At 35.2% G+C, this 23,151-nt stretch overlaps 2 protein-coding genes and 1 non-coding gene across 4 annotated transcripts; 2 read left to right on the plus strand and 1 right to left on the minus strand.

The window, feature by feature from the left end:
- Positions 1-5,544: 5,544 nt before the first annotated feature.
- Positions 5,545-16,985, plus strand: LOC117327430 (retinol dehydrogenase 11-like). Its single transcript, XM_033884394.1, has 8 exons — positions 5,545-5,692; positions 7,293-7,378; positions 9,724-9,931; positions 10,314-10,348; positions 12,507-12,704; positions 14,125-14,278; positions 15,403-15,520; positions 15,826-16,985. Exons 1-8 carry the CDS (start codon positions 5,617-5,619, stop codon positions 15,947-15,949), a joined length of 999 nt encoding a protein of 332 aa, XP_033740285.1. The 5' UTR covers positions 5,545-5,616; the 3' UTR covers positions 15,950-16,985.
- On the minus strand, positions 11,673-11,745 carry Trnav-uac. The gene has a single exon. It is a non-coding gene; the product is annotated as a tRNA-Val (tRNA).
- A 3,162-nt stretch (positions 16,986-20,147) lies between the features above and the next one.
- LOC117327432 (E3 ubiquitin-protein ligase LRSAM1-like) lies at positions 20,148-23,003 on the plus strand. 2 transcript variants are annotated; one of them, XM_033884396.1, is made up of 3 exons: positions 20,148-20,215; positions 20,897-21,733; positions 22,082-23,003. In XM_033884396.1, exons 1-2 carry the CDS (start codon positions 20,191-20,193, stop codon positions 21,727-21,729), a joined length of 858 nt encoding a protein of 285 aa, XP_033740287.1. In that variant the 5' UTR covers positions 20,148-20,190; the 3' UTR covers positions 21,730-21,733; positions 22,082-23,003. The 2 variants fall into 2 exon arrangements, with proteins under 2 accessions (XP_033740287.1, XP_033740288.1); XM_033884397.1 differs by having other exon boundaries at positions 20,897-21,121.
- The last annotated feature ends 148 nt before the right edge of the window (positions 23,004-23,151 follow it).

Genomic DNA, 23,151 nt, shown 5'->3' on the forward strand with positions numbered 1-23,151 from the left:
GGTCATTCCGACATTCGTGATGTTTACACCGACTGTACTCTTCCCTCACAAAGAATATACAGAATTTGGAATTTCTGGGATAAGATTTACTGCAATGGATTGTAGTATTAATAATAAAGACTCATACCATAGACATATTTTAGATCTAAATGGTCCATCATTAGGGAGTACCCCAACTTGAAAGGCATTTTATGACAATTTTTACAACTGATGATTTTATAGGAAATCCAAACTGATGAATGAACCTGCTTGTCTTAATCTTCAGCTCTAAATGTAACATTTTCAAATTATTTTATGTGATGTACCCAAAGCTTTGGAACTTTTTGTGTTATAGCCTATTAATAAATAGCCCGAGTTTTCTCTGGCCGTGTCACCATGTCTGGTGTAGGGCCAAAGCGCACTACTATATGAAAACGTGCAATTATCCGACACCGTTTGGTGTCGCTAAGAATTTGGTGCAAATACAATAAAATCGGGTGTGACATAACACCTACCTTAATATATGGATACATGAGATATTTATTTACTCCAGAACACCCATCTAGGTGTTTTATTCCATCCGTATAGACCTTCGCTTTACGCTAGTCAAAATTTCAAATTTGACTCGACGACATATTGCGAACTATGTAGGTCGCGGTCGGCCTAATTACCCTAATCAGTGCGCGATGGAGTGAAAAGCAAAAAAAAAAAAAATACATTATTTTTATATATTTTACACCTTGTAATTTATAAATAATGAATTTTTGAATTTAATATAACAGGTTTTGGGAAATAATCAGCTTAGTTTTCTTAATTTAAACTATGCAAGAAGAAAAACACAATAAAGCATACAGTGTATGTGGTCTTTAACTTCTTTCGGTCCATTGCGTTCCGATTCCGGTGGTGACAGGGGCAGAGAAAAATTGGGCTAATGAATAGAATGAAAATAATTTTAGATAATCAAAATGTATACCAATTGCATACCCAATACTACTTTTTTGAAGTATATACATATACATTGTATGTATATAATTTATATCTTCAATAAATATTAATATTCAATAACTTTCAAGATTCATTTATTGCTGTGAAATTGTGTAAAAATGTTGATATTGTAACCCTGGTATTAATACTAGCCGCAATATACTGTTCAGCTAGAGAGATCTTCTCTTTAGCTCAATTGACTGAGTGTAAGACTAGTAAGCTAGAGGCCCCGGCTTCGATCCCTAGCGGTGGCAGTGATTTAAATTTAATTAAGCATGTGCTCTGTTACAATATTTATCACAGGGGCCAGGGGAGGACCTACGTCGCAAAAAATAATTGTTAGATAAATAGTCTGACAATCATTTTTTTTGTGACGTAGGTTCGCGCCTACCCCCTGTGATATTTATGTCGCCCAACAAGGCCTTTATTTTAGGCAAAACCCCCTTGAAATAATCATCGAACTCTCTTATTGGTCATGTAAAAAGTATGACATGTACATGAAAGGATAATTTTGAAACTGATAAGATTTATTATTTTTATTTCATTTGTGTTTGTACTTGATTTTCTGATATATGTAAGTGAGACATTGCTTTCATGTTATTGTTTGAAAACAAAGTAGTCATCACATGTAAAAATCTTGAATGATTCTACAGTGTTATCTTTATTTGTAAGCTATGGGTGATTTACCAGATTATGGTATTGCTCAAAACAAAAGCATAGGTTTTTCAGTAACAGTAATTGAATCATTATCAGTATCTTTGAATATGGGCCTTTAAATCTTCTGTTGAAAATACGCACAACAATCTGCGGTCTATCGCATATATGGACAGCCATTTTAGGATGAGATACCAAAAATACTAAGTACTGTTTTTTTTTATCTCTTAAGTACTTTAGTGTACTTAAGCTTGTTAAGTGTGTTTTTTACTGTAGGTGACAGTGTATTTCTTGGCACTTAATCAAGTGCTAAAGACATTGCGAGAGTTTCATTTACCCCTACATATGTATATTATTATTGACTGTTCCAAAAAGGAGCTCTGCGATCGTTTGGTCGACCAACGAGAGGTGTCCTATCAAATCTGTTATCGACCAATCAGATTGCTCGTATTTGAGTGTTTTGACCTAGTGATGTAGATATTATAATGGCGATATCTACTGCTATTAACAAAGTCATCGGCACTTTTAAGGCTGAAAAGACACAAGAGATCCCAGAGGAATATTGGCGCCCACCATTGAATAATCTTTATATGTTCCATATCAGATTAATCTTCTCTCTATTTTTCCCTTCCTTTTACTAATCTGTGTAAATTGAGAAACATCCCTCCAGTACTTTTCAAACAAGGGGAACCTATATATGAAATTTGAGATTTAGCAATAATGACTGTCTGTGGGCCATGCTTGTTTTCCGACTGGTACGAAAATGCAATATGCATAACAAAGGACCAAGGGGAACCTACATATGAAATTTGAGAAAGATATCCCTTCCGTACTTTCTGAGAAATAGCGATAACAAAATGCAATATGCGTAACAAGGGACCAAGGGGAACCTACATATGAAATTTGAGAAAGATCCCATCAGTTCTTTCTGAGAAATAGCGATAACAAACTTCAATTGTCAAAATCCAAGATGGCTGCCTGTCGGCCATGTTGTTTTTCAACTGGTCCTCAAATGCAATATGCATAACTAGGGACCAAGGGTAACATACATATGAAATTTGAGAACGATCCCTTCCGTACTTTCTGATAAATACTATAGCGATAACAAGCTTCAATTGTCAAAATCCAAGATGGCTGACTGTCGGCCAGATTGTTTTCCGACTTGTCTAAAAATGCAATATGCATAACAAGGGACCAAGGGGAACCTACATATGAAATTTGAGAAAGATCCAATCAGCACTTTCTGAGAAATCGCGATAACAAACTTCAGTTGTCAAAATCCAAGTCGGCCATGTTGTTTTCCGACTGGTCCAAAAATACAATATGCATAACTAGGGACCTAGGGCAACCTACGTATGAAATTTGAGAAAGATCCCTTCAGCACTTTCTGAGGAATAGCGATAACAAGCTTCAATTGTCAAAATCCAAGATGGCTGCCTGTCGGCCATGTTCTTTTTCGATTGGTCTCAAATTATAATATGCATAACAAGACACCAAGGGCAACATACATATGCCATTTGAGAAAGATCCCTTCCGTACTTTCTGCGAAATAGCGATAACAAGAATTGTTTACGGACGGAAGGACCACGGACGCAGGGCGCTTTGTATAGCCCACCACCATCTGATGATGGTGGGACTAAAAATGGACAAAAATATTTTGGCCAACTCTCGAAAAAGTTTTAGAACATTTGAATTTATGTCGGTAGCTAACTCTTGTTATGTAACGTATGCAAACATACATCGTACAATTTGTCTGTCAAAGGTATTGTTCAAAACTAAAACTTCTTACATTGTAGAGATGAAACATGTATATATATAAATGTATATATTTATACACACACACATTTATGCTGACAATGTAATTATAATACAGTATGTACAGGATTAACAAAATATGATCCTTTGACAGGCGGCTCATAATACAAAAAACACAATATAAATCATCATACTTATAATTGTATAGCTCTATTTTTTCGTTGAAAGAACATTGTTTGTGTTTGGTATTTCCATTGTTCATTTAATTCATACTCAAAAGTTGTAACTATGACTATGTGCTGTCATGTATTCAACATATCAACAATTATATGTGTTCTTGTTATTTCTGTTTCAAATTGAATTACATGTATACTTAGGTGCACAGATTACGTCTTAAATGTAAAAACACATTGTAAATGTTTAATAAAAATTTAACCTGTCATTTTAAACAATATCAATAGAACCATGTGAATAAAAATACTATTCTAATACAGAACAGTATAATTTACAGTTGTTTGTAGATCCATATAATAATTAGTCTTTGATAATGCAATTCAATAGTACTAGTCTCTGTGAACTGGACAAGTGGAAGTTTGAAACTAAATTGGACAGTTAAGACCGTTATATTCATCAGGATGGTTAAAGGCATTATGTTCATCAGGACGGTTTAAACACTTAAGTATGAATGTTAACTACTTAAGCAGAAATTTGTTTCGAAACACTTAAGTAGAAATGTTTAACTATTTAAGTGGAAGCTTGTTTTACACAATAAGTAGAATTGTTAATTAAAAACAACCTAAATAAAAGTGTTGACTTTAAACACTTAAGTGGATATGTTTAAATACTTTAGTAGAAGTTTGATTGAAACTTCAATATGGTTAAAACCATTGTGTTCATCAAGACAGTTAAACCATTACACTGTGTGTCCATCAGGATTGAAAACCATTTCATCTAATTGGCTTTAATAACTCGAGAAGAAACGTTTAACTACTCAAAACCTCACTCTTGAATGTATCTATCAACAATCATGTTGATATCAGTTTAATTTCTCTTCTTGCTTTATTTCAAATATCACCTTTTCATCTGACTAACGCCTCCCGCAGTACTTTCAGTACTTTGATTTATTATTTAGATTAATATCATGTCAAATGCATAAGGCACACAATGAACCCTGTGTTTATTATTTCTGTTTTTTGTTTGTTGTTTTTTTTGAGAAATTCTAGATCTAAAGAAAATTCGCTCGCTCGCTCACATTTTAAAATGTTTTTTCGAAGAGCAAGAATTAAATTGTCCTTCGTTAGTTGCTCATAAGATTTATGACGCCTTTCATATTATGGAAATGATAATGTTACAGCAATGACGTACATGGTAACAATATGGGACTTCGTTAATTAAGGCATGTTGTTTGTAAAACGTTTGTAATTTTGCCACTTGATATGCGAGTGTAATTGACTTATTTAGGACTAGTAAAAAGAGTTGTTTCTCTCAATCCGACTGATTATAAATAGATATGGTTGCTATGTCAACTAAATCATTCTCTTCCATGATGCATACTCACTGCCATTAATCAATGGGTTTTAATTAATGTGTTTCTTCCCGTGAGGCCGTTAATATGTACGCATAAGTTCATACTGGGGCCGCAACATGGGTGGCTATATAGATGCAGGCTTTCACAAACTCGAACAGTGATGTATATACAGTACGTATGTTAAGTACATTGAAGTCATACCTGAGGAAAATTATAATTAGTATTTAGGTACGAACTAGTCGCAATCTAATCTATTTACCAGTAATTGCAGAGTAGCTCTAGCAGAAATACAATTGCAGTCAAATTGATTAAACCACTCGCGAAAAAATTACCAAAAACTATGTGTTACTTCAAAAATAGAAAGCGAAATCGAAATGGTCTATGAATGCATTTGTTGTTCACAACGAAATGTTAGGTTTAGAATCACAGCCTGTAATGGTATCACAGCAGGGTTCCTTCACGGAGCTTCACTGAGCTTCATGGAGATAAAAACCTAATTATAAAACTTAAGTGAGATACATTTCCTATCAACAACCGTCACAGAATAGTAAGTATTTTAAAATTCATCAGCAGATTTTATCGGCAAACTTGATGGGGAGGATTTTTTTTTTAAAGTTACGTCGTACATGTATGTGTCCTACATTTAACTGTGCATACAGCTAGACGCGTGATAGCCAGTTACTGAGTACAGACCGGGGTACGTTCAGTTGTTCGTTATGGGAGGGGATTACAGTTTACCTATGGTGACCCTTTCCCGGGACAGGATTGTGGTGGTGACTGGGGCTAACCGAGGTAAGTATATAATTTGTCATTAAATATGAAATATGTCATTTGAGTAATGAGAAAGTTGATTTATTTTCTTTGTTTTATTGCCTAAGAAGAACTTTATAAGCGGTATTGTTTTGTAAATACAGTTTTGATACCAGCAATATTTAGTAAGTTTATCGCCGCCATGTATGTTTTCTGAAGATAGACAGGTACAACTCCACATCTCATCAATCTTTATGTCGTAAATAGTTACAGTAACACGCACTGATCTACGTCGGCCCGTAAGCAGTTTCTTCAAATCGCATATACACTTGCAAACACGTATCATCTGTGTGGTTAATCTGTGTGATGCAGTTTAAATCAAGTTGACTCTACTGTATCTTACCCTCAATCTGTTTTGAAAGATGTTAACATCCTAGTTGTGTGTCTTTGTACACTCCTTTATTTATTGCCGATTTCACTTTAAGATTTTTTCACACTATCAACGTACACATACATGTATGCATGTGTACGACATCATGAGATCACCGCATCACATACTTCAGGTAAACACGTCTCTAGGTACATTGATAAATGCGTGTACATATATGTATTAACATTACCATATACATAATAAATTCAGCATCCATTAACCTGATGAGACATTACATTCCGTAAACGCCATATCACCATATAGCAATAATTCATTTTATGCACGGCAGCTCTTGGTGACCCTCGCGGCTATATAACTTGTACGGTCTTCCTATCGTGAGTGTAGATAAATACAAATACATATATATTTGAACGCATCATGTAAATTATTGCTGTTATCCCCGATGATATTGCGGAAGTCGTACCCACAAAGAAGCATGAATTTCCATTTAGAAAAAAAACACAGACACAATCTGACGACGTAGGTAGTGTGCATGTGTTGACACAAATTGTAGTCGTGATTCAACGCGGTATTGGTTAAATGAAAACGAACTATAAAGAACAGATAGACGAATTAAAAAGACAATAAACAAACTTTGGAAAGGAAAAGAGGACGCTCAAAACAGAGCTAACAGATAGCAGGAGGAAATAAGTAAAATGAAATATCAACTGGAAAATTGTTAGAAAGACAATGACATGATTAAACGTAAATAAGAACAAAGAGAAAAAAATACATAGCAAAAAGTTAAAACCTTAAGACAAGTAAAACAACAAGCTGTAGACAAATATTAACAACAATAAGGAAGACATAAATAAACAAGACAAATGTAATACAAAAACTCACGTACAAGAAACTGAACATAGTGAAATAAGGTATTTCTGAAACCAAGGGGGAAATATCAGTCTTCATTTCTAGATATCGCACAAAGATATGACGAACAGCATAGCGGTATTGCAAGTCTTACAAACCAAAAAATAAAACAATTGCATTTTGTACAATAGAGAATATTTTGTACTCTGAGAGTATTTTGTACTTTGAGAGTATTTTTGTCATCTCGAGAATGTTTCCATTTTCTGCTTCTGATATGATCTTTGTAGGCTGTTTTCGTTTCCTTTAATTTTGTGGTGTTGTTGTTGTTGTTGTTGTTGGTGGTGGTGGTGGTGGTTTGTTGTTAAGAAGTGCTGTTTTTAATCTGGTTTGTTATTTTGTCAGGTCTGGGATATGAGACAACCAAATGGATAGCCATGCTTGGTGCTACGGTCATCTTAGCTTGTCGGTCTGTGGAAAATGGCCGCAAGGTAAGAAAAAGCAAATCTCCTTCACTGCAACTTTAGACCATGTTGTAGTTAAGAATATATGTGTGTCATAGAATGAAACATTCAATATTAGTGTATTTCGCTGGTAAGTATAATTTTTAATTTTACGTCATCAAATATTGCTTTGATGAATCACAAAATTGACCTCATGAAAATATCTGATTTTTCACTTTATCATGGACACTTGAAGTAGGCAGTACAACAAATTTGGAATCAAGAGAAAGATACAATGGTGTCAGTAGTGGAGACATAGTACATTGAAATTCATCGCATTTATCATCTAAAATAATTAATATATGGTTTAAGGATTATCACTTATTGTTGGCGTTATGAGAACATTAATGAGAATGAAAAGAAATTTACTGTTACATTCAATGTTGCTAAACTGTTATAGCATATAGCGAGTTATGATTTAGCTGGCTAAGGTACATTGAAATGATTATGTTTAGCTATGGCAGTAATTAGTTACGATAGCGAGTGTATTTAGTTATGTTAACGGTTTGATTTCCATTGTTTTTGAATGACGACCTCCCTTGTGTGGGAATTGTATGGATGTGGTGAAGCAGGCTGGTATTTGTCTCACTGTGTAACGCGAAACTGATGCGTTCTGACAGAGCGAAACAAAGGGAGCAACTGTGATAGCTCAGGATGTTATTGTACTAGGTCATATAATACGGGTACTCCAACAATGTTAGAGGTTTTACACGGCGAGATACTTTTGACAGGCGCATCAAAGAATTAGTGCTTCGGAAATAAGAGGTCGTAGTCGGCAAAATCATATCCGATAGAAAAAGAGCCGACCAGCGGCTTCTTATGTTATAGGAGTAATACTACGGGCAAACCAGTGTTCACACTCCCAAACTGTTGAGCGCCAAAATGTTACCTCCTAGGAACCAGGCAGTGGGGACAGCAGGTAGAAGTCTAAGCCTACCTGCAAGGGATAGCTAGCTACGGTATCCGATTGTTACTGAGCTAGTTGCGTTAGCTGTTGTTTTTATTTACGGAAATCGATAGTTATTAATTATTATTTATATGTAGTGGTCATTTGTATTCTTTTAACCTCGTGATTTCAGTATGTTTAGAAGGTTCGTCGATCGCCTTTCTGTATCCCGCGTCTAACTCGATGTACAACATACGTACAGTTTGTTCGTCGCATGCTATCCAGATATCCGGAGCTCTGACTGTTTTAATGAGTTACAAAACAACAAGTTATAATTTATCAAAATGCTGTCATCAAGCACTTAAATGTAGTGAAAAGAAACAGAATGACTACAATGTACTGTGTATATATCGTCGAAGCAACAGCAACATATATCTTCTCTAATTTTTACGTTTCACCAATCCGAAATTGTAAGATATCTCTTCCCTACAAATCACATAGGATGTAGGGCCCTACAAATCACATAGGATGTTCGGATATATTTCAAGCACTTGTTGATGCAATCACAGGCATGCATAGCATGAATTAAGCACGTTAGAAGTATCGTGAGAATATGTCGCACAAGGTGAATACATTTCTTGCATAGAGTTTATGGCGGCTTTTCCGAAAAATACTGATATATAGTTTTCTAAACAATGATTCAAAATGTATGCCTCTCATCACTAACTTGGACATATCTTCCTTAAAGATATATAGAAATGTTCATTTCAAGATGAAAGTTAGTTGCGTCATTTTTTAGGTGAAACTTCCACCTAAATCGCCGCCTTCATAGTCTTGCCATATTTCAGCAAAATGAATATAAGCACCAGTATAAATAAATCTCATAAATCTCTAAAAACAAAAATGCATATGCCAATATACATGACATATCATTAATCTGAAATCCATCCTGATGTAAAATATATCTTATTATTACATTTTCAGAGTTGAATTAGATGCTGCGCCTGATTGGTCTACATTCGATCACGTGTATTGTTTTTATTTAACATTGAATCGTGTTATACGCTTGTGCGAGAGGTCTGTGCTGTCGCGGATACATTTCGTCGAGGTTCGCGAGAGTGCAATAAGATGCTGTATTGAATAATCTGGAATATATCACCACTTGAGTACTCTGATCTCCAGTTTTGTTGTAATACTTAAATGTAATTTAACAAGTTTGACACTTACGTTCGATCGATATGATGATATAGGAAGCTTATTATCCAATATGCAACATATTTTGAATTGAATTGGCAGTTACTCATGTACATGTACAGCTCGAGTTTCGTCTGGTCCTGCCCATATCTGGTGTACCTACTCCAGACAATGTGTCAGGGTCAAAGGAAACTCGAGTTAGTACATGTATTAATAGACTATTATTATATTATTTCGACATATTACTTAACAGGCCGTGGAAAAAATAAACAAGGAATTCCAGGAAGAGAAAAAGAAAGGCACCCAAGGACTCTGTAATTATGACCACTTGTCCATGGACGTGATGGAACTTGACTTGTCCTCTCTCTCCTCCACCAGGAAGTTTGTCAAAGAATATCGAGATTCTGGTCGATCTCTCCATGTACTCATATGTAACGCCGGGGTAGCTATGTGTCCCCCAGGTATATGTAAATGTTTATTCTTTGTTGTCTTTAACAGAGTACATTGTTTTTATGATTGTGTATTATTATCATATTATATGTACATATACGAGGTAAGGTACCATGTGATATGCATTTCACATCTTTCTTTGGTATAATTTAAAAAAGTTACTGTATGACCCTATGTGACTTGTTAAGGGGCTATTAATTCCAATTAAAAATTCAGAACTATATTGCGTGGAAGTAAAAATCGATAAACCTAGAAGACAGAGTAAAAGGAGTTCTGCCAATCATAAGAGAGCATAAGTTCACTAATTAGTTATCCAATGATTAATCATTGATTATATTGATCATTATTGAATTTTTTTACAAGTTGCAATCCGTATCTTCATTTTTAAAACAGAGATTACGGAAGACGGATATGAAATGCATTTTCAGGTAAGTATCCAAAACATTTTTTTTCTTTGGAGTTCTTTAGAGAAAGTAACGAAGTGTTTTATACGATATCAAAATGAATCGACGGCTCTACTGATACACACAGATAGTTATCTGTAGAAGGTGACATCAGTTCAATAAAAGGGAACCCATGTCCCAAATAAGAAATTCCAGTAAAAGATAAATCAAGTTCCAAAAGTCAGTCCGGTACGATTTTCTTAATGTAGGTCAAAGGTCAAAATCCAGGCTAAAGTGGCATACATTTGGTATATGACACAACTCCTCATCTAGCTGAACCTACATGTATGCCTAAGTATGAAGTTCCAGTGACAAGAAGTGTAGGAAATAGAGCCCGAACCAACTTTATCTTTGATGTAATCAAAGGTTAAAATGTGGGTTAGAGTGGCCTTCTTTTGGTACATGACACAGTTTTATTTAAGTAAGCATATGCCCAATGAAGGTATAATGCGACCGGATGGGTGTCCTGCTAGGTGTCTTCGGCAGTATGCTTCAGTGAGATAGCACTATAAATCGGCAAAAGTTCTGGCTATCACACGGAGACTTAACACTAACATGCCGCTGCCTCCCAAAACACACATACGCACTCACCACACGCATGCATGTCGCACGCATGGGAGGCCGTCCTTAAATGACCTTACATGTTAATAGGACGTTAAACAAAAGAAACCAAACCAAAAGCACTCACCACACACATGCATATCGCACGCACGGGAGGTCGTCCTTAAATGACATTAGTTGTTGATGGGACGTTAAACAAATAAAATCAAACTAAACTATGCCCAATGTTTGAAATTCCAGTACTGTAGGAGATATAGAACCGGACAAGATAAAGCACGGAAGGACGGACACAACGCAAAATTATAGTTCTCCCGGTTCCCGACGAGTTTCGAACTCCTGACCTTCTGCATGTTAAGCTGCCGTGTTAACCACTAAACCGTGGAGTCTTGGTATCGCTTGAGGTGTTTTTATGTTCATGCAAATATATATTGACAATCTGTTCAACAATGGCTTTCATTGACGTGTTCTATTTCTGTCTAGGTAACATAAATTGTTCTAACACAGCTATTGCTCGTTCAGTATGTAACTTATATCTTAGTGTCTTGTGCATTGATAATAATTCATGCTAAAATAAGCTAAATGAACAGTCATTTTAACTTATTAAAATCCTATTTATCTACTGCATTATCTAAATCAAAAATGAAATAACATGCTGTTTGGAATTTAATCAAACTTATGCTATCATGGTTCGAATACTGCCATCCAGTTACCCAAGCTTGTTTTTTTCCAATCTATTAAAAAAATGTCTAGGTTTCAGCGAGGTTCGAACTCGCGACCTTCTGCGTGTAAAGCAGACGTGATAACCACTACACCACGAAACCGTATGACAAATTTACTCCGTATCTACCAACTGTTTATGTGTATTGATCAAAAGGTGTATATAAACAGCCTCTACCCAACTGCTCCATACCCTTATGACACGCCAACCCACCTAAAATCATTTACTGTGTGTATCGCCATTTATTTCATATCTTGCTTTTACAATATGTCAGACATTTGTCAAGAGTACATTATTAATTCCTTTCCATATATATAGCTATTTTAGGTATATACAAATATATCACTGTGAACTTTAGCGAATTGTGCAAATCGAATCGGCTTAATGAATTAAAATTAACAATATAAAGGTTACGACGAGTTTCCAACTATTGAGTTCTGTGTGTTAAACAGACGTGATAACCACTGCACCACCTTAATTAATTGGTTAATTTAGAAATAATTAACGATGATTCGTGTATTGTTGCAGGATATACAACGAGGACGAGGATATTTTGCAATTAAATTAATAACGATGGCCGCAGGCCTGAGTTATTAATTAAAATAGCAAAATATCCGAAACATCTTTGTTTAACAACTTTATAACTATACCCATGTCAATGTAAAGTGGACTTTCCCATCTTTGTTTATCTATTTTATAACTATACCCATGTCAATGTAAAGTGGACTTTCCCATCTTTGTTTATCTACTTTATAACTATACCCATGTTAATGTAACGTGGACTTTCCCATCTTTGTTTATCTATTTTATAACTATACCCATGTCGATGTAAAGTGGACTTTCCCATCTTTGTTTATCTCGTAGGCAAACTACTTGGGACACTTCTTACTGTGTGCAGAGTTATTGCCCCTGATGGAGGCTAATGGCGAGGACTGCAGAATCATTCTCGTTTCCAGTTTCATGCACCTTAACTGTGGGTTTGATACGAAGAGGATTCAAGGAATATTTCCTTATACACTGTACAACAGAATAATCCACTACAGCAGATCCAAACTCTACCAGGTAACTCCAAATATGATTATAGTAATAAATCATTAATACACACTTTTGAATAGCAGGAACTTTATCAATCTAAGTTTTGTTTCTGAGCATTAGTATGTTCCGATAGGGAATACCGAGGGATAGATCATGTTCGAAACTGTCTTAATTCAAGTGGCATGTCTTTAATGAACATGATAAAATTATCACATGCTTCTCGGGTCGATCCCTCAATCCCACCCACCTCAAAACACAATACTCTCAAATATATGTAATATGTTTGCTATAAAATGTTAAAATAATTACTGAATTAAATTTTAGAAAGAAGACTGCTTCTAATACATAAAAAAGAACCGATTGATACCAGTGGTTTAAAATGTAACTAAGATGTTATTCCAGGAATGCGTCCTAGTACGCTTGTCAATCTTGATGTAGCCAGTCAACAGTTTCACGACCATAGCCTTTATACCCATCCCCGGCTTTTATTAGTGAACATTCTTGAAGCCTGTGTAGTGTTAAATGTAAAATTAAATGAAGCAAATATTAAGTTTTAGGGTATTCAAATAAACTGAGTTATGTTTTTCTATACCATGTTTAAGCTAACACATTTACAGATACCTGCTACCTGCTATTTATTTATATGCTTTTGACTGACAAAGAAGAACGTGTTATTCACCATATTAAGCATTGCTGTACATATTTGTATATATTATGCTGACCTACTCCACAAGACGGACTAGAGGGTAGTGATGTATCTATCTACTGTGTGACTGTATGTATTGCATATTTTTGGTTTGGTTTGGTTTATTTTGTTTAACGTCCTATTAACAGCTAAGGTCATTTGAGGACGGCCTCCCGTGCGTGCGACATGCATGCGTGTGGTTAGTGCGTATGTGTGTGTTTGGGAGGCTGCGGTATGTTCGTGTTAAGTCTCCTTGTGATAGGCCGGAACTTTTGCCGATTTAAAGTGCTACCCCAATGAAGCATACTGCCGAAGACACCAAGCAGCACACCCCACACGGTCACATTATACTGACAACGGGCGAACCAGTCGTCCCACTCCAAATATGCTGAGCGCCAAGCAGGAGCAGCAACTACCATTTTTAAAGACTCTGGTATGTCTCGGCCAGGGGACAGAACCCAGAGCCTTCCTCACAGGGGCGAACGCTCAACTAAAGGCCAAAAGTGAGGCATTGTCAAGGGAGACATTAGGAAGAAGAAAGTTGTTCAGAAAGAAGAGAAAAGATAAGATCCCAAATTTAGTCGCCTCTTACGATCATGCAATGGGGGCAGCAGGTACAATTCTTACACCCTACCTGCATATTTACTCCATAGGGCGGCTACTAGAGGACAGTAAGTTATTGCATACTGTATGTATTGCATATTTACTCCATGTGATGGCTACTAGATAACATTAATGTAACCATTTGCTATGTGACTCTAGGTTATGCAGACTTACTCTATGAGGCGGCTACTAGAGGGCAGTAATGTATCCATCTGCTGTGTCAACCCAGGCTGGGTCCACACGGACATCATCCGGGGACTTGGTGACTATGGTTTTCTCATGAACTGGTCATACCGTATTGTTGCTTGGGCAGGTAAAAAACTTTAATCGTAAAATATGTCAATGGTAACAATGATGTTGCATTGCGTTTTTTTCTGCTCGATATATTGCTATAATCTAACCACATCAGAATTGCTGTCACACATATTTAATATATATCTATTAACCCCCTTTCAATTTTAGACACGATGCAGAAAGAGTTGTTTTGCTTTGTATGTAAAACACGCATTGTTCGTTTCTTGTTTTGAATAGTATGTGTTTGATAAATATTACATTAAGGCGATCTATTATATGCAGTACAGCTTTACTTTTTATTATCAGTGATGTTGGTTTATGGAGTGAAAATGTATATGCCGCATTCTTTGTGAAAGAGCCCGTTCCATTTAAACAAGAGATATTTTGATATAGCCGCTACTCGTACATTTACTGTCATGAACATGTTTTTAGCCACATACTCCCAAATAACCTAACATTCTAGATGCATACATCTATGAATGGCAATCCAAGATGCTCATTCACGTTGTCCTAACATTAAAATGATCACTGGCCTGGACGCTTGACCGGGGGAATCCTTGAGAAAATGTAACTTGCTGCATTTATTATCACGAGATTTGTCACGGAGCCGAGAACGAGGCTATAACAACGTATTGCACGTAAACTACACACAAAGCCGTTGTTTACATATCGTTCCGCCATTTGTAGAGACTGATATTTCTCTTTGAAACTTGGTCTGTTGGTCCCGGTTATTATTTTTGGGAATTTCCCGTCTACTTTCATTAGTACACATTTTCCTCTAGTTTTTGATTAACGATAATTTGTAAGGTATATTTTGAGTCTGAAAACTGTAAATAGCTCCAAATGTAAACATTTCTTTGGTTGATAACGAGTATCCAGAAGTGGGATAACTATTCTTAATCTTAGCAAAATTACAAAAATAATTACAAGTACATGTAATAGAGGATGATGGAATAAGCTGTTCTCGAAAGATTAAGACTTCGCGTATGATTTCACATGTAAATACCATTGCCAAAACCTAATTGTTGCAGCAAAGAAATATGGTGTGGTATATATATCCGTGTTCTCTAATTATATGATGATTATAAAGAAGATATACAATGCATATGCTTTACACCTGGATTTTCTTTCGTATCCCGTTAGGTTTCAAAACGATGTACCAAGGAGCCATTGTGACGATTAACGCTGCCGTAAATCCCGATAAACCGGATAGTCCATATTACACCAATAATGTACCAGCCTATCACAGCAGCACTTCACGGTAAAGTAAACTCGATAAGTCGGACAGACAATATTACACCAATAATGTAGCAGCCCATCACAGCTGTCCACATTACACCAATAATGTATCAGCCCATCATAGAAGCATTTCACGGTAGAGTACACCCGATAAACCGGATAGTCCATTTTACACCAGTGATGTAACAGCGTATCATAGCAGTACTTCAAGAAAACCCGATAAACCGGATAGTCCATATCACACAAATCTTCAGTGAATGGATTTTACCTGAATATACCATTTTTTCATTGAACGGTGTTTTCACATACATTATGCTTGCTTTTCAGGGACGAAGATTACCAGAAGCGTCTCTGGATCTACACGCTTGAATGTCTTAAGCCCTTCATGCGATCCGAAATATGGAGCAGGCTGACTTCGTTCACCATGGCGACAGAAATAGATGACAGTTGAATTACTATAAGGATATACCCAAATACGGGTATAGAAATGAACTAGTGGTTGTTTAGTTGATATGACCATTTGTAACACATGTTGTTTAAAGTCAAGGATCCGCGATTTAGTATCACAGATAATGTATTTCAAAAAAACTTTGCGATCTCAAAATAATCCGTATTTTAATATTTTAACCTGGAACACATTAAAGAAACAACACTTTAATTAGTAGTGCACAGAGTGAAACGATGTAAAAGCTATTTTTAAAATTCGTCTTCATAAATATTTGATATTATCTGCGATATTTTATATGCATTACTCTTTATAAAATCATGCATCGTCTTTGAAGAGATGACGATAATTTGATGTGCCTATATTTGCGTTTAATCTCTTCATTGTACCAGTTGTACCGGTACTACTGCAGTACTTGTCATGGAACGCGGCACACCAGTAGAACCGAATCGATTCACGTGGTTCGTTTCCTGAAAAAGGGGGCGTTACTTTGATACTTCATTTGTCATGATAATGTAAGTTTTGTAAAAAACGAGAGGAAGAATCTCCATTTGCGATGAAATTGTATAAATCATAGGTGTTAATATATGGCGGTACTATTCAGGTATTGATCTTACATCCGTTAGATTGTAAAAAGAAAAATAATCGTTTTATGTTTGAAGCTTATACTTGGTAGAGACGGTCGCCATCTTGGGACATCACTGGTGATTCAACTGCGTAACATTATATGGTACCGTATCTATTCAGTACAGTAGGTACGAACCAAATAAAGGAACACACGGTCTGTGTGTAATACAGTGTTAGAGTTTAAGCTAGTATATGGCTAGTGATTCTTATAATGAACGGACGTGCCATAAAATCATGATAGATCTCCAACTATATTTCTATATATTCAAATCGTGAACTGCATGATTTATTTATTCGTTACATGTTTTGTGTATTTTACAAAAACGATTTTTGTCAATTTTATGATTATCTATGTTAGCGAGTAATCGTTAATGTAACGTTATTTTGTTGTCATTAAAGTGAAGAAGTAACTGATGATTTCATTGCTTGTTTATTGATGAGATTGTTATTTTGTTCAATGGCCGAAAGCGACCGAAAAATTAAAACTACAAACTAATTGATTTGTGTATACATTTCATGCATGTACATTACAACTGCACATTATCCATTAACATTCGAAACTTTAATAATTAATAACAAATCTGTAGTATGTAAGTCAATGTCGAGAGAACAACTGAAGCAATTAGATGTCTATTTATTTGGAATGGTAATAATTTGGCGTGGGCGTTGTTTTCGCTCAAATATAAGTGCTAAGGTAAGGGACTGCCTTCAAAATAAAATACCATTTTCTGTTGCCCAATAAAGGAACTGTGACCGATGATAATGTTGCAAATACAATAGGAAATCGGCAGCAAACAACAGTGCAATACAAGGACAAAATATCTAACAAGAAAACATTGATGCTAAAGTATCAAATCTCTCGGAAACATTTAAGAAGCCAACAATTCACACGTTTTTCCCCTTTGAACGCAAATGTGCAACTTGAAAAGAAAAACGAAGAGTCATTCATATAGACCAAGTCATTTATTAACCTGGTAATAACATTTTAACTATAAATCAATACTGTTCATGAGGAGTTTTGGCACATTATCATTTGTAGAGGTATACAATATCCTTGATATGATAAGTTGAAACATGAATAGTAAATATGTTTTTACAAAAGAAAAGTTATCCTACCTGAACGAAAATATTCATACCGTATAGTGGAATGCATGTTTGAATAACAAATATAATTCTGTTATCAAGAAAAGGGAATGGAGACTATATTGGAATAAATTAAAGACAAAGATTAATAGTAATAAACAAAGATTAACTTTAAAACAAATATACCATTATAATGTATGACTAGTATTGCATATATGGAGATGTCGTAATCAGTAATATAATGATAATCAAGCATAGCCATGATATGACGGCTAAAAATACAAAATAATATGTGAAGTAATAAACTTGAAAATAAAATGCTTTGAAAACAAGCATACCAATATTATAAATGACTAGTATTGGATATATGGAGATATCATGATCAGAAATGTAATACAATGACAATCTTGATGAAAAAGGTAGGGCAAAAATACTCAATAAGATCTTTTATTGCAAACATGTTTTAATGGAAACAACTCGTTAAAAAGAAGGAATGTAATGTTTCTGGTACAGTGTATTTGTTATCGGTTAGTTTAGACTACAGGCCACAGATCGTTATCCATGAATTAAAAACGCATTATTATCTCGCCATGACTATTAAATTCACGATCTTACCTCAGATACGCAACTGTTTTATATATAAAAACACCAGCAATAATATAAATGGTTTTATATCAAACTTGTGAAAACAATGGATATATCAACATACATAACACACTGCTCCCTTTCCCAATGTGTAAACTTTAAACCAACCACAAATAGATCGCCCATCTTCAGCCGGCCGATGATGACCCATTTGAAGGGCGTGGCATAATTATTTTAAGATTAATTTATATGGATGCTCAAGATTACCTGGAAGCTGTTATATTATATTCACAAGTGTAGTACAAGAGAGGTGATTGTGTGATTAGATGCATAACACATAAATCTAATTATTCCATATCTATTTCAAGCGTATTCAGCCTACTCTCGTTCCACATTCGATGCATCAACCGCAAACACAACCGTTTATGGAATATTTTCTTATTATCATTGTCACACGGCAAAATAATAACACGTGTATTGATATGTAAGGATTTTAAACAAAGGCCTGTTAATATATTGCGCTCCCCCTCCATCGGTAGTGCCGGTTTACATGTTGTTATACAATTAAGGCGTAGGGGCTAATATTGTTTCTGTAAATATTAACCAGATGCATACGCACTCACAGAGACTTCTTGAAAGGCGACACATCAACATAAGCATTAAATGGTACGACAAAATCTAAATTCAAACGGACTTTGATGTTGTAAAGAAAATCAAATAACAAAGAGTTCTTAGAGTATCCGTAATTTAAAAACAAAGACGGTGAACAAATGAACAAAACAAAGTTTTTGCTATCGATTATTCAAGGAGAAAGTATTTCAGAAGTACAAGCATTTACTTGTCTGTCGGCAACACATGTGATGGTAGCTAACCGATCTTTAAGATTGAAGTAATGGAAATGTGAACGAAAATGAAATCCGCAATTTGGGCTTAATACGGTGGCTGATTTATGCTATTCGTCCTTTCGTCTTTTCGCCTCGATAAATAAATGCAAGTAAATTAGCGACTTAAATTCTCATCTTTTCGGGTTCATTATCCCTTTCGACTTTTCGACTTTTCGCCCCGAAAAGACAAAAAGTAAGCTTACTAATTTCCGAAAAGACAAAAATGATCAAAACTTAAGGCGAAACATCATTCGCGAAAAGACGAAATAAATTCACGTAAATTAGCGACTTTAATTCTATTCTTTAAATTTAAGGTTTGCGTCGAAACAGAAACACAAACTAGAAGGAACCAAATGGCGAAGCGAGTAAGGCCACATGTGTCAGCCTAACATCTCCAGAAAGAATGAAGCATAAATTAGATTATGAAAAAGAACAAAGAAAGGGAAGTATTTGAATCGGAGACTGCACTGACGGGTGGAATTATAAACGACAATGGCATCGGAACACAAGCGGAACTGACACAGTTGAGTTTTTAGTTTTTATATTCGAAAGACTGTGCACATGTGATCGATATCATTACGACAATTACCACGTTGGTTAGCATAACTGCGATGTTTACATGTTAATCTTCTTTTCATTTATTGATCAATTTCAAAACAATTGTCAAATTATTGTTGCTTGATAATTACTGTTTTTATGAGGCCAAATTTGTTGTGTCGTTCATTGTGACCATTTAGTAATCGCCCAGATAATACTTACAATATCGTTGTTGACATCTGCCGATATTCTTTACAGTACACAGGTATAGCTGTCACCAGTGTCAAGTTATCCCGGCCAAACACGGTGACACATGTGCACAGCCGTCGCCAGGGCTGCGCTCGATTCGCTGTCCAGAACGTTCCGCACAGTCAGAACAGCAATAAAGTACACTGGAACAGTGTCCGGAACTTGTCCAGGCTGTGCCCGCGAAATAGGTGGTGCAGCTGGAACAGTGACGTCACAAACATGGCTTCCTTGAACTTTTACAGGTGTAATTGCGGTGTTTTCTTCTGCACATTAGCAGCAGCAATGCAACACAGATGTACTAAAGCTGGTAGGTGAATCATATCCTCCAAATATGGGACTTCCAAAGTAAAAGCATGACTTAAATAACTCTGAATATTGGCTATTAAATGGAACTTGGAAGATTCATTTGCATGAGTTAATGTACATTACTTCATGTGCTGTAAAATTAGTTAAATTACTCTATTAAAAAAATTGCAGTATCATTAGTCCACAGAAGCATGGATCGTTTTATTTTAATCACAAAAAATCGGTTGTAGGGAAGTATAACTGACTTCAGAGGAATGTTTGAAAGATGCCTAGGCTAGCCTAGGTAGGCATCTTTTAACCCCCAATTCGTCTGCAAAGTCAGTTATGCATGGAAGTATCGATTTTTTGTGATTAGCCCCCGTTCGGGACTTTACTTCACAATAAAGGGATTTACTTTAAATTTTAACATCATATGATATATATATATATTATATATTCACATGCATCAATGAATACAAAGTGAAACTGATAAGTTGTTGTGATGGACAGGTGTAGATATTAAAATTGTAAATCAAACAATTTTATTGTGAAGTAAGGTTCTGACCCCAAGTACCTGAGCACCACTGGAATGTTATAGAGCCATTGAAACCACCTTCATACGTTCCCCCCAGAAACAGATGTAGATCTATATTTACATGACAATGACATTAATATTATTTTACACCTACCTGTTTATTAACAGTTGCTGGTGATACTGCTACATGCTCGAGTGCCAGCACCACAAGTTCGAGAAACATTGAAGATGTTGGAGACAGTGAGGACAGGACAATGTTTGAATGTGATGTCTGTAAAGGATGGTTTTTGGACATGAAGACTTTTGACCGCCATGACTGTATCATGAATACCGGTAATGCTTCTAACGAAAGTCCGCTTGCAGCAGCATCATCATCATCATCATCAGAGAAAGGTAATCCTATAAGCACATGTACATGGAACAGAAAAGCAACCCTGATGCTTATTGATTTATACAAGAAACTGGAAGAAAGTGTTTCATCTGGTAAGATGAAAAAGAAAGTACTTTGGGAAAAAATAGCAAAAGAACTGCAATCAGAGGGTTACAGTTTCTGTTGTGATCAAGTTTCTGGAAGGTGGAAGTCTCTGATGAGAGCTTACAAAAACGTTAAAGACCACAATAAGAAAAGTGGCAACAACCCAAAAACCTATGAATATGAGGAAGAACTGGATGAAATTTTTGGGCAGAATCCCTGTATAGTACCAAAATTTACACTATCTACCAACTCATCAAAAAGACCCTTAGGTGATGATAGTGATGATAATAATGATGATGATGATGAAAGTGTTTCAAGTAATGAAGCCAGGAAAGCTAACCCTCCAAAACAGCAAAGAAAGTCAAGCGCGAATGAAATTGTTGAAGTTTTCAAGAGCTATATTGCTGATCAGGAAAAGAAACAGAAGGAAGAAAGGGGTATGAGGGAAAGAATGCACAAAGAAAGAATGAGTGTAATGACCAGTCTAATACAAGTACTAAAAGGAAAAAATGAAGATGATAAATAAGAAAGTAAGGATAGAATCTATGCTTATTACATTACATGTATATACATAGGAACAATCCATCCACCTTCTTCAGTTCATAGTATTTCAAAATAACTAACTTGTAATGGCTAGGCATGCACAATTACAATATAAAATTTTATCAAAAAATTTGTATTGAATTAATTCTGATATTGTTGTTAAATATGTATATTTTATTTCTTTGTTACGGAACTGTTAGTTGTAAACTCTTTTAGATCAGATTTGAATCAGATTCAGTCTCCACAATTTGAATGATAAAGATAAGCTTGTATTGCTTGACTGCTGTTTTTAGTATCAGTTAACACTTAATCACTATATTTTTTTCTCTCATCAGAATGTGTTGTATGCATGGAAGATGGAAAGCATCCAAATTGTGTTTTTGTGGACTGCGGTCACTTGGTTGTGTGTATGGACTGTGGATCAAGATGCAACACATGCCCAGTTTGTCGGGAGGAAATAAAGCAGAGAATCAAAGTGTTTCCATGAGTTTGTAAAACAACAGCAAATATGAAACAAAACTTTTGATTATTCACCTGAAAATGGTGGAAAGATTTGGTGTGGTAAAATGGTTGTTACGTTTTATTCATAATTCTCTTGTTTACTCAGACAGGAAGTGCAGTTTTTAATGTGGTACAAGTTATTGTTTTTATTAATAATTAAACTCATTTGTCTACAATTTTCTTATTTAAGTTGATATATGTGGCCAGATGCTGCTTAAGGAAGGAGCAACTGCAATATTATTTCTTTCATAAAGCATGACTTTACTTATGGATGTCTTTTATGCTGCAGGTAATCAGGGCCTGTTGTGAAATGTAATTATTTTTATTTGCCAATAAATGTACCCATTATGTGTCAGATGATTCAGGCCCATTTTGACTCTTTTTCATTGTATTCAATCAAACATTCCATTTTTTTTTTCATTATATATTTATTTTGCTATTGTGCCAAATTTATATGAATAATACTATATTTTAATATTGTGAATGTCACCAACTGTAATGCATCTCTATTATGCTTACTCGGGTGTTATATCTACATGTAATATTCATTACATTGTTTTTAAAGGAAACAGATAGTTTCTTATCTCATTCTCAGTAAAAACATTTTGTTTTTTCAAATTGTACAAGACAGAGGATTTAGTTTGCAAATATATAAACATTTATATATGCAATATGTTCTGATAAAATGTACTTTAATATGTACATTAGTATTTCATGTCTTGGAATTAAAGATTTGAAACTCTTTAGTATTTTTTTTATCATTTACTGTTCACATTTGGACCAGGTTTCACAAACATTTGTAATCCTTTTGTCTTATAAAAAATGTAACTTAAATCAAGATTTTAAGTTAACAGGTCAAGAAAGGAATACCTGTCATGTCTATGTTTGGTTTAATGAGCTTATT

The sequence above is a fragment of the Pecten maximus genome, chromosome 5 (genome assembly GCF_902652985.1).
Source record: "Pecten maximus chromosome 5, xPecMax1.1, whole genome shotgun sequence".
In the NCBI taxonomy this organism is placed as follows: Eukaryota; Metazoa; Mollusca; class Bivalvia; order Pectinida; family Pectinidae; genus Pecten; species Pecten maximus.

Coding starts and splice junctions, on each gene's coding strand:
- LOC117327430 (XM_033884394.1), top strand. CDS start 5,617: ATGGGAGGGGATTACAGTTTACCTATGGTGACCCTTTCCCGGGACAGG. Junction 9,932..10,313: donor GGTAGCTATGTGTCCCCCAG/GTATATGTAAAT, acceptor TTTTTAAAACAG/AGATTACGGAAGACGGATAT. Junction 14,279..15,402: donor CCGTATTGTTGCTTGGGCAG/GTAAAAAACTTT, acceptor GTATCCCGTTAG/GTTTCAAAACGATGTACCAA.
- LOC117327432 (XM_033884396.1), top strand. CDS start 20,191: ATGCAACACAGATGTACTAAAGCTG. Junction 20,216..20,896: donor ACACAGATGTACTAAAGCTG/GTAGGTGAATCA, acceptor GTTTATTAACAG/TTGCTGGTGATACTGCTACA.